Source organism: Thalassophryne amazonica, chromosome 1 (genome assembly GCF_902500255.1).
Source record: "Thalassophryne amazonica chromosome 1, fThaAma1.1, whole genome shotgun sequence".
NCBI lineage: Eukaryota > Metazoa > Chordata > Actinopteri > Batrachoidiformes > Batrachoididae > Thalassophryne > Thalassophryne amazonica.
This window is the reverse complement of record NC_047103.1, coordinates 104,950,298-104,963,052: the sequence shown is the minus strand read 5'-3', so window position 1 is coordinate 104,963,052 and position 12,755 is coordinate 104,950,298. Positions and strand designations below refer to the sequence as shown.

Sequence of the window (12,755 nt, the reverse complement as noted above, 5' to 3'; positions counted from 1 at the left end):
TAGATTACTAGTTACCTTATTAGTTACATTACTTATTAGTTGCACGTTTTCGGCAGATTCTAATAAAGTAATTGCATAAAGCTGCTAATGAAGTAACCATAAAGTAACTGTATAAAGCAACTAAAAACGTAACTAAAAAAGTTACATTGACAACACTGATTATGGACAACTCGTCTGATAATTCTTTTCACTTCTCTGTCAGAAATCTTGCGAGGAGCATCTGGTCATGACTGGTTTATGATGAAATAATGTTCTTTTCATGTCTGGATTATGGCTCCAACAGTGCTCACTGGAACATTCAGAAGTTTAGAAATCTGTCTGTAACCAAGCCATCAGTGGGTTTTGCAACAATAAGGCTGCCAGGATTTGTAGAGAGCTCTTTGCTTTTACTAATCATGAACTATTTCTTGTGTGACACCTTGGTAATGAGACATCTTTTTATAGGCTACTTGTTGGGACTGAACTAGCTGATATTAATTTGTACTGACAAGAGGCAGGATTGCTTTCCAATTACTGATCGGCTTCAGCTGGTGTCTTGGCTTTCCATGCCTTTTTCTATCTCCGTTTCTTCAGGTGTTCAATACTTTCTCCGTGCGTCATTTCACATCATTACACATAATTTATGGACATCTATAGTTTAATTTCATATGTGTGGATAACTTGGTTTGTTACAGACATTTGATGACAATTTCATGTCATCTTTAGAAATATATTTACTGACGAAAATGTTGATATGTTGAATACTTATGTTACCGTGTGTGTGTACAGTGAATCCGGGAAGTATTCACAGCGCTTCACTTTTTCCACATTTTGTTATGTTACAACCTTATTCCAAAATGGAGTCAATTCATATTTTTCCTCAAAATTCTACTCACAGCACCCCATAATAACATGGAAAAACATTTTTTGTTGCAAATTGTTGCAAATTTAATAAAAATACAAAACTGAGAAATCACATGTACATAACAGGGATTAGAATGGCAAAGAAAAAAAACTCTGAAAATCGACGGGGGCCACTGTAGGCCCCCAGTGGGGTCCAAGGGCAATGCCCCCGGTGGGAGACCACAGGTTTTGATCATTTTAGATGCATTTCGGGGTCACTAGAGAGGCCTAATTTCATGAATTTCCTTTTTATATTTTTGTATGTTGGGGTATGTGGAAATGTTACTGTAATAAGAGAATCTGTCTGTGTAGACCTCCTTTCAGTGATACCTGCCTAGTGCGTTGGCATATGTTTCAATTCCAGTGTTTGTCAAAGTCAAAATCTGCAATTTAAAGTTTTACAAAGTAAGAGAGTGTCACCCAGTCCCTACTAACCTGATTGCCAGCATCAGTTTTTAGTTCTTTGTGATTGGAATACTGAATAAAGACGGGAACGTTATGGATGTGCGGAGTTACAGTATTGCAGTAGTTCACCACAGTGATTGCAGCCTCCTCTGTCCCCATCTCCAAGAATGCCTGTTGGAGCAGAAACAATAGTTTGGTAAATTATTCACTAAGGTGACCCTTAAAAATAAATGTTTAAAGGTCTAACATCTCACCCCCTCAATTTGTTCCATTTATTAAGAAAGAATTCAGGGGAAAAAAATCTTTTGAATTTTGATACTATTGGTGTGTTTTTAGTATAATTTACTGAATTCTTACTATAGCATCTTAAAATACTTATAAATGTTTTGTTCAAACTGAGTGCATATACAAGCAACTTTTGCATTCTATATACTAGCTATTCTATGTTGAAGACCATTGTTTTATTTTTGTCAGGTTATTAGTTATTAGATTTGTATCTACAACTACATTATTGGTGTACTGTCTAATGTGTATATTCAACCAATCAATCAATCAATCAATCAATTTTTTTATATAGCGCCAAATCACAACAAACAGTTGCCCCAAGGCGCTTTATATTGTAAGGCAAGGCCATACAATAATTATGTAAAACCCCAACGGTCAAAACGACCCCCTGTGAGCAAGCACTTGGCTACAGTGGGAAGGAAAAGTCTCAGAGTGATGCTGAAAAACTAATTCATGCATTTATTTCCTCTAGGCTGGACTATTGTAATTCATTATTATCAGGTTGTCCTAAAAGTTCCCTAAAAAGCCTTCAGTTAATTCAAAATGCTGCAGCTAGAGTACTGACGGGGACTAGAAGGAGAGAGCATATCTCACCCATATTGGCCTCTCTTCATTGGCTTCCTGTTAATTCTAGAATAGAATTTAAAATTCTTCTTCTTACTTATAAGGTTTTGAATAATCAGGTCCCATCTTATCTTAGGGACCTCGTAGTACCATATTACCCCAATAGAGCGCTTCGCTCTCAGACTGCAGGCTTACTTGTAGTTCCTAGGGTTTGTAAGAGTAGAATGGGAGGCAGAGCCTTCAGCTTTCAGGCTCCTCTCCTGTGGAACCAGCTCCCAATTCAGATCAGGGAGACAGACACCCTCTCTACTTTTAAGATTAGGCTTAAAACTTTCCTTTTTGCTAAAGCTTATAGTTAGGGCTGGATCAGGTGACCCTGAACCATCCCTTAGTTATGCTGCTATAGACGTAGACTGCTGGGGGGTTCCCATGATGCACTGTTTCTTTTTCTTTTTGCTCTGTATGCACCACTCTGCATTTAATCATTAGTGATCGATCTCTGCTCCCCTCCACAGCATGTCTTTTTCCTGGTTCTCTCCCTCAGCCCCAACCAGTCCCAGCAGAAGACTGCCCCTCCCTGAGCCTGGTTCTGCTGGAGGTTTCTTCCTGTTAAAAGGGAGTTTTTCCTTCCCACTGTAGCCAAGTGCTTGCTCACAGGGGGTCGTTTTGACCGTTGGGGTTTTACATAATTATTGTATGGCCTTGCCTTACAATATAAAGCGCCTTGGGGCAACTGTTTGTTGTGATTTGGCGCTATATAAAAAAAAAAATTGAATTGAATTGAATTAAGGACCATTAAAACTGGATTAAAAACGGCCCACGGCGGCGGAGGGTGCACCGCGCCCCAAGCGGCCATCAACAGGCTGGAACGAGCAGATCACTTCCAAATTTAAGGCTCTGTTGATGCAGGACATCATGTGACTAGCAGAGAAGTTTCAGAAGAGGTCGGGATCAGCACTTTATCGGCACATTCCACTGTTAAAGGAGATTTTGTAATGAAAGACGTGCAGACGGATTCGCGCGTCGGGAGGCAGACGCTCATGGTGCAGGACAAACACCTCCGTGTTGGAAGTCTCACAGGACAAGTTGGAACATGCCCAGCTGTTAAACAATTTCTCGGATACTCACTCGACTGAAAAGCCACCGAAAGCCATCTGAATCTTACGAATGGTTTCCAACACGGAGGTGTTTTTTTTGTTGAGCGTTTTTTTTTTTTTTTTTTGAGCAGGATTTCGCGCGTCGGCAGCACGTCTTTCATTACAAAATCTCCTGTAACAGTGGAATGTGCCACAAAAGTGCTATGTCCAGCTCTCTTGCCATTTCTGTGGTAGTCACACGATGTCCTGGATCAACACAGCGTTCAGTTTAGAAATGATCTGGTTGTTCTAGCCTGTCGATGGCCGCTTGGTGCGCGGCGCGCTCTCCGCCGCTGTGGGCCATCTTTAAAAAGGTTTTAACACTCCTTAATCCGTGTGACGCCGACAGAATCTTCACTGAAATCCATCTGAATCTTTTGAATGGTTTCCAACTGGCTGTCTCTAACAGTTTCTGAAAAAATTTCATGGAGCAAAGCGGCAGCCTCTCAGCCATTTCCCTGACAATAAAAATCTGACGAGGGGGGTGGACCAGTGCTCACTCAAAGCCTGCCCACAGGCGAATGACGCAACCGACAGGCATGAAAAAACTCACGCATGCGCACGAAGGTTCAAGCTTGTCTGATGCAAGCGCACATGATTCAAATCCATATAGTTTTTGAAAAAAATAAAAAGGTCGGATAGTTTTCTCACAGACCTCGTATATCATAACTATGTCAAAACATACTTGCTGGCAACATTCACACTTGGTATTTGATATTACAATTACAGTGCATAAAGTGGATGTAAATTATGTTTTGTAGATTAAGGAAGTGACTACAAGAGGGAAAGAAAAACTGTACTTGACTGGGTCATAAGTGCCAAAAATTCTTGGTGCTAAACTGCCATCATATCAGCAGGCATTCAGCTACTTCATGTATTTACACAAAGTTCAGAAGCTGACAGTTCGAGATGCTAGTTCAGCAGCAGTCAAAGCAGTTTCTGAAGTCTGGACTAAAGCAAGTATTCCAACACGTAGCAGTCAACATTCAATCAAGAAACTTGAGACTGTTTTCCAAGAATGAAGATGATTGCAGAAACACAATAAAAGAGAATCGGCAGCACAAAAAGAAGGAGGATGAATTCATAGCCAAACTTGAAGATCTATGTGATATTCCTCATGCAGATGCATTGACTATCATATCATCTCCCAGAACAAAAGCACTTATGGTTTCAGTGATGCAAAAAACTGCCCCTGACAATCCGACCAAGTGTCCAAAAGTAGAACCAACAGCCTTTCTGTGGAACCAGAGGTCTGGACTAGTTTTGCACAGTAAATTCAAAGAAAATTTTGAAGTTTCTCAATTTACCAGAAACATTCCTGGGAAAAGACTCAGCTGACAATGAGGATTTCAACAGAGCCATCAGCACTGTTTCCACTTTGACTGTTTTAAAGAATAGGGCAGAATGTGGAATTGCCTTGATTCAAGACTTCAACAAGACACTCATGAAAGGAGAGAAACAGCTTCAGTTGCTTCAATAAATTGTCTTTGAACACTGCCAGAAATTTCCAGATTGTTAAAAAAAAAAAAAAAAAAATCAACTTTAGTGAATAAAACAGTCATAATATGTGTTCTATAGCTCTCCAGTGATCCAGGGATGGGAGCAGAGATATGACTATATACGAGTAAACCTGCCCTGGTTACAGAGGACATTCACGTACGTGAAACTTTTTCAGAACAAACAACTTTGATGAATATTTTATTGAATAGAACACAGTTCAAAAACCACGAAAGCAATCACCAAGTCTTCGTGTTTTTTGTAATTGTTTATTATTTATTTATTTTATTTTCTGTAACCCTATACTGTTGCATTTTATATACTGTAAAAATGAACAGAAATAGTAGTTTTTTGTTTATTAACAGGTTTCATTAATACTGGAATTTGCAGTTATAATGGCCCAGTTACACAGCACACGACGATTCCTGAAGAAAGGGAAAAAGTAAAATAAGTCAATTCGTTGAGAAAAGGTGGACGAAAGAGCTTTATCACCGAACAGCCTGCGAAGCAAGAGTGCAAAAGGGATGAAAGAGGAACTTAACAAAACCGAAGTTCACAATCTCGAGGCTTTAATGAAATGCGCCTGGAGCCACAGCTGGAGCAGTGTGTGTCTGCATCTCTGAGTTCCAGGACTCGGCGCTGGGACGGAGCTCATAGCGCCTGAGTCCTGGAGAAACTGCAAACAGAAGCTGTGGAGATCTATGCCATGGGTTAAAGCAATAAATTTTCATCTGACTGAAATTTTTTCCTGGCAAAAATCATGGGGGCACACACTGTTTTTTCCTCAATAAATACAATAAACACATTATACAGAACACAAACCTATTCTAAATAGCCTCTAAGGAGAGAGAGAGAGAGAGAGAGAGAGAGAGAGAGAGAGAGAGAGAGAGAGAGAGAGAGAGAGAGAGAGAGAGAGACATAAAGCACAAAAAGAATGCAAAACCTGAACATAAAGGTACATAAAAGGGTGGTGGGGGAGTCTTGATTCTGGGGGGTCTGGGGGTGCTTCCCCCAGAACATTTTTTAAAGAGCAAGTCAAATTTTGTGTATTCTGGTGAATTTTAATGGGTATGAAGCCCTCTGAAACAAAACTCACTTCAAACTGTGAAATTAAAAACACAGTATTGATTATGGAAGTCTGGGGGATCTTCCCCAGAAATTTTTTAAAAGAGTAAGTCAAATTTTGTGTAATCTGGTGAATTTTAATGAGTATGAAGCCTTCTGAAACCTAAAAGTCACTTCAAACTGTCAAGTAAAAACACAGTATTTATTCTGGGGGGGTCTGGGGGAGCTCTTTAAAAGAACAAGTCAAATTTTGCATGCGCAGTGACGAACTTGAAACTGGCTTATTCACATTTAATCGGTAAAATGCTCTCACTCGTAAAACAAACGTAGCGCACCGCAAGTAAACTTCATCAAAGCCATTTAAAGATATCAATCGTGACTCACCTTTTTGTGGATTAAGGTCATTAACCAGGACTTTGGTGTGATCAATAAATGAGGCTCGTCCGCTGTGTCCCACTGGAGTTTTTATTCGTTCCTCATTAATGTGGCTTTTCTGAGGGGCAGTCAACCCTCAGACCCGGACTGGATCATTAATATCTGCCACTTCACCACTTCATCAACTGAAGTTAAAGATAATGTCCTCCGTTATGTGAAACGTGACTCGTTCCTTCAAATGCGTGCGGTGTTACAGGTGTCACGTGGGCTCAACGACAAGCTGAAGTTACGGCCCCTCGTGTAAAAAAGGAAAGAAAAAAATATCTCCATGTGTGGTTTTTGTGGAACTTCACTGATTAATCGCTTTTCTTCCAAGTGACTCGTTCTCTGCTGCTGCCACCGTCTGTTAGCAGCTGGGTGTCGGTCCTCCGGGCCGCAGGTCCGACTGATAAAAAACCCCCCCCCGGACAGGGAGGAGAAGGACCGTGGCTCATGGCAAGCAGTAAACAGAGCGGAGAGGAGTGAAAATTCACACAGTCCCTTCCTTGACAGTCCACTCTGACACTGCTGCTGCTTTGATTAGCGCAGAATGAGATGTTGCTTTGACAGTGAGACTATCATATTTCAGCCCCAAAACACGTATGACAACGTGTGCGCGCGTATGTGTGGTTAAATTTTCCAAATGACGGAAATCCGTCGTGGTGACGGAGAACTTTAACCCATGATCTATGCACACGTCGGTGGACCACCTGCTCTGGTTCCTCATCCAGAACAAAAAAGGGATCATCTCCATCATCATCAGAATCCACACTGTCTGAGGACACGCTGAGCGCTCCATCTTGCTCCAATTAAAAAAAAAAAAAAGTGTTCTGTGGTCACTGCTGTATCACAGTATTATGTTCTAAGCCATATATATATTGATTTATAACAGAAAACTGTCAAAAGGGAGAATAAATATAAATATAAGTGTAAAGATGTTTAAATATATCAGAGCAGTAAATTAATCAGTGCGTGTGAACGCCCGCATTGACTCACGTGCAATTATTTCCACCAGCTGATCACTGATCCACAATGTGAATTCTGTCTTCCAGAACAGCTCTTTATATCATCATTTTGATTCATCTACCCATTGCCACATGTACAGAAGGACTGGACTGTCATTCCTACACTCATATTGTTATATTTAATAAATAATAAGCGCACGGAGCAGCTGCTGCTGCCGCTAATGCTGCATTCAAGTACCGTCGGAAATTACAACTTTACAACTTTTTTGTTGTTTCAAATTCAACCGTTGCTTGTGGCAAAATAATTAATTATATCCACACAAAAGATTAATTCTGGCCTATGTAAGGTGTCTGAGCCCATTGAAGCTGACTCCCACACAGATAAAAAAAAATCCAAGCAAGCAGGCTGAGTTTGCCCTGTAATTTCCAACGGTACATGAAGCAGCAGCAGCCTCAGTGCTCACAAACAGGCTTCTGCACTGTGTGAAAACATTCAGCTGTTCCAACGAAGCGAAATTAAACAATAACATTACAAAAACTAAACAAACGATTAAAAAACGTCAAGAATGACAGCAAAATGAAACACAGACAAACTGAGGTTTTCATTGCCCTTCGTTCAAATTTTTCAACAGTTTAAAAATCCTGATGAAGCGTGAGCTACAGGAACGAAGCTGCGTGAAGGTTAAACGATGCCAATGAAAGTCCAGATTTCTTGTTTCGTCAGGGCTTTGTTGCCCTTCGTTAAGTGCCGTGTGTCATAAAATGTAAGCAAAAGCAAACCTATTACAAAAAAAACTTTTAAAATTACAAAAATAGGCCACCTTTAGGGTGCGAGCGGCACCTCTAAATGTTTTTCAGTTATGCCAAAAATTTATATATATTTTTTTCTTTCATCATGAATGGAAAAACTTTAGGGGGTGAGAGTACCTAATTTAACAAATTAATTTTTCCTCTATATATAAAGGTCACCCTAAGCTTCACTGTATCACTGTATCCCCTCATCCCCCACCCCCTCCCAATAAATTTAGACCAACACATTTAAAACAAATTTATCTTTTCAATGTTCACACATAATGGAACTTTGATTCCAATTCAACAATATACTCAATAGTGAAGGATTTTTTCTACACCCTGCTGACATATTTCTGAGTGTACATATAGAATATCTCCAGTGTCAAGGAACTGCTAAATTTAAAAGAAAATAAGAATTATTTCCCACTTACCTGATTCTTTCCCTTCAGTGTGAGGATGTTAGTAATTTTTCCAAAAGGTAACCCAAGGGCAATGACTTCAGTTTCTGAGGTTTCATTGGGTAGCTTCCTTATGTGGAGTACACGCGATGGTGGAGCTTCGTCCATTCTCAGCTTTTTACTGTCACTCCCATTGGAAGAGCCATCTAAATTTTTAGAATTAACATGAATTAAACACATGAATCATGAAAACATTATTCATCTCAAAAATAACTCCCTGATGCTGACCTCTGCAGTCTTATGCAGCGTTCACACTGGGCACGATCAGACGCTACAAATTCGCAGGGGTCGCGTGGCGACGGATGCGCCTCCTTCGCCCGGTTTGTCGCTCTGCTTTTGCTGCTAAAATTCACCCCGGTGTGTCATCAAAAAGGAGGAGCTTCCATTTCGCTTGCCGGTTCCTGTTGTCAGTCAAGTTAACATGACGGACCTTGATCACACGAAGCGAGTTGTTGTGGAAAGCTCCCAATACAGAGAGTATCATTATTTGCTGCAGGAGCTGCATCTGGATGACGGCCGCTTTCAGTGGTCCTTCCGCCTCTGCGAGACCCAGTTTGAAGACCTCCTGTCCCGTTCACGGGCGCCCATATAAACAATAATAAAAAAAAAAAAACTCCGCTGCTTGCTGCAGCTCGCTCTGCCCCCAAAAAACTCTGTCATAATTCTGTTTAGAAACCAGTCACCATATGTTTTATTATACATCTGTGTAGTTAATAAGTAAAATAATCTTCAGGGACGATTCGCTCGCGCGCCCACGTAAAAAAAAAAAGAAAAAAGAAAGAAACTCTGCTGCTTGCTGCGGGGCTGCTCCTTGCTCTTCCTCAAAAAACTCTGTCATAATTGTGTTTAGAAACCAGTCACCATTTGTTTTATTATACATCTGTGTAGTTAATAAGTAAAATAATCTCCACGGACGATTCGCACGCACGCGCATGTAAAATAAAAAGAGAAAGAAACTCCATTCCCCGCAGCTGCGGGGCTGCTGCTCGCTCCAAAAACTCTGTCATAATTGTGAAATAAAGGACAGAAGAGACATAAGTCCTGCTCACAGGCTCCTACCAGATACAGGACATGTTCACATTTTCAGTCAAACTCCAGACATCTCCACATCACTACATATTCAGTTCCTGATTGGTCATCGCGGAGCGACGAGACGAAAAAGTTCCGATTTTTTAACTTGGGGAGGAGGGCAACGCGACGTGATGCGACGCAATATCACGCCACAAACGCGCCAATCGCTCAAAATTGCTTCACTTGCGTCACTTCATTCGCGTCCATCGCGTCGCGCTGCGTGACTTGGCGCCAAAACGCGTCCTTACATAGAGATTACATGGCAACCTGTCGCTGCAGTCACTCGCGTCACGCCCGGTGTGAACGCGGCATTATACAAGGTTGTGGAATGGAAAGCAGAGCTGGATACTGTGGATAGATATTAGGGTGTCACAGCTCACAAAACCACAGTTCACATTGAATTTGGCATTTTATTTTAAGCCACAGATTGAATCATCCAAAAATAAATAAATATTACTTTACTTTCCATAAAAAACAAGGAATGAAAACATGGAACTTTTGCCTGAATGAAAAATGAAAAACCAGGTATCCAGTATTATAAAATATTTTCAAATAAAATACTTTATTGTTGCATTAAATTGTATTATGAACCATACCAGTGAATTAAAAAAAAACCTTTGTCAAACTCATGAAAAGTATAAAAGAGAGAGAGAAAAAGAAATGGAGCAAAGCTGATATATAAGGTTATAACTATAAACTGTACATTAAGGATACAACTTTTTTTGCAAACTGATAGTCATGTATCATATTCTGATGAGATGTTATATGGCTGGGGGGGCCTGGCTGCCTTTTTGTTTCTGTCCTTTGCTTCTCCTTCCAGGTGGTTTGCATTTGGAACTGAGTGGCTGTGTTGCTGAGTTTATCAGGACCTCACCCTGATCACCTGAGGCTGATCACCTGCGGCTCATCAGGACTCACAGCTGAGGTGCATCTGCATGGATTGGAACATGGTGGCATTTAAGACTGGAGTGCACAGTGTGTATTTGCCAGAGACTCGACCTTGTGACCAGACGGGTGAGATCGTCGTCTCGGGAGCCATCTCATCATCAATGGATGCAGAGAACGTCCAGGTTTGATGCACGGTCTGTGAAAGAGGAGGGGGTGAGGTCTCACGCTCGTCAGCACACTTCCTGAGGTATGTTAGATTTTGTGACTAACATTTATACAGTCAGTAAATGTGGTGTCCCTCACACCTTTATTATATTGAGCTGTATGTTAGTCATGTATCGACTTCCACTGCAGTGGAGTTTTGTGAACTGGATGTTCCATGCCTGCAGGTTGGAAGCTGATTGGTAATCAAGCCAGGAAGTGTTTGCTGTTTGTACACCTTTAAGTGTTCTCTCTGTGTGTAGAGTGTGGACTCACATAATGGTTCCTTCTTTCACAGACTCGGTTTGTTGCGGCCACCTGGGGGGTGTCGGCGGGGTCCTTGAGTCCGAACAGCTTCTGGCTCCGGACCGTTAGCGCTGCTGGGAGCGCACCACGCCAGACCGCACTTTGTTTTTTATGTATCACTGTTATGTATTAAATTCAGTTAGCCTTTGTACCGTGCTCTGCTTATTTCATACTGGGTCTTTCAAACGCTGGTCGGTTCTCCGAGCTGCGTCCGACACATAACATGAGATTTTGCTACAAAACAATGAAAACCAATGTTTTTTTTGTATTTGATCAAAAAGTTCACCCATGACTAACTTATAAATTTATAAATACTCTGTTGCATTTGGGTGGATTTTCAAAAACTACAAGGCAGGTTGAATAATTAAAAACAAAAAGGAAAAATGATTCAAAATGTTAAATCCAGAACTGTTAAAAGAACTGTATACTACATTCCAGAACAATAAAAAGAAGGTAAGTCATATAAAGTCAAATTCGTCTGGGCTGTCCTGATTAGTCGACTAGTGACGATTATGTCGACTATCAAAATAGTCAGCGACTAATTTAATAATCAACATCATTGTTTATTTTTTAAGCTTTGTTTTTCCTCTCAAAACTGCCGCTATACCTTCCGCTGCCTTTCTGTCCTTGACACACGAGCAGTAGTGGTAATCGGGGTCAGCCATGATGTCACCAGAAAAGTTATGCCCAACCAATATCATGGCTTGGCAGCTACAGAGCTCAAAACTTTGTGATCATTTTAAACAAATTAAAGAGAAAAACATGCAATACAAAATCTGCAAGGCAGAACTTGCCTTCCACAGCAGTACAGCGGCGATGCAGGAGCATCTGAGCAGGAAACACGTGGCTGATTCTGACGAAGAGGGACGGTCTTATCGGTAAGCTAATTTGCTAGTTAGTTGCTAACATTGTCTACAGTGAGCTACTTACTTATATTGATAGCTTTAAATGTTAACATTAAAGATGACAGTTTCATTAGCCTTAGCACACACGTTATGTGTTTTCTGCAATGTTATAACAGTGATGTCATGTTTGAATAGGAAATGTGATGATTTGGGTTCTTGGGCACCTCCCTGACTAAGGCCCTTCTCACCCAATCGCTCAGTTTAGACGGGCGGCCAGCTCTAGGAAGCGTCCTAGTGGATCTGAACTTCTTCCATTTATGGATGATGGAGGCCACTGTGGTCACAGGGACCTTCAATGCAGCAGAAATGTTTCTGTACCCTTTGCCAGATTTGTGCCTCAAGACATTCCTGTTTCAGAGGTCTACAGCCAATTCCTTTGACTTCATGCTTGGTTTGTGCTCTGATATGCACTGTCAACTGTGGGACTTTATATGCAGACAGGTGTGTGCCTTTCCAAAACATGTCCAATCAACTGAATTTACCCCAGGTGGACTTCAGTTAAGCTGTAGAAACATTTCAAGGATGATCAGTGGAAAAAGGATGCACCTGAGCTCAATTCTGAGCCTCAGTAGGTTCCATTTGATATATTACATTTGTGTCTACTGAATTTCTATTTTTAAGTCCTCAGGGGGCAAAATTCTTCTTCATGATGCAGTCTGGCATATGCTCTGTATGTAAAGAAAAACTGATAGCCCTGATAATAACTGGTCAATAATTACCTAATGTCAGTCACCAACAACTGACTTTCTCAAAATTCAATGTCCAAATACAGCAAACAATGAATTGATTAAATACCATGCCCTCTGCCTATTTTTGGCTGTGTGATGGAATTAGAACCCATACCTTTTACTTTTAAAAGTAGTAATATCACATTGTATAAACACTCCCTTGCAAGTACAAGTCCTGCAGGGTCATTCCATG

The 12,755-nt window shown here is 40.8% G+C and overlaps 1 protein-coding gene across 1 annotated transcript in view; it reads right to left on the bottom strand.

Moving 5' to 3' along the window:
- LOC117510748 (polypyrimidine tract-binding protein 2-like) overlaps positions 1-8,586 on the bottom strand; it is a 92,898-nt gene extending 84,312 nt beyond the window's left edge. The window contains 2 exon segments of the mRNA XM_034170623.1: positions 1,318-1,458; positions 8,437-8,586. Of these exon segments, the coding sequence (XP_034026514.1) occupies positions 1,318-1,458; positions 8,437-8,571 (276 nt within the window). The 5' untranslated portion in view covers positions 8,572-8,586.
- Between the last annotated feature and the right edge of the window lie 4,169 nt (positions 8,587-12,755).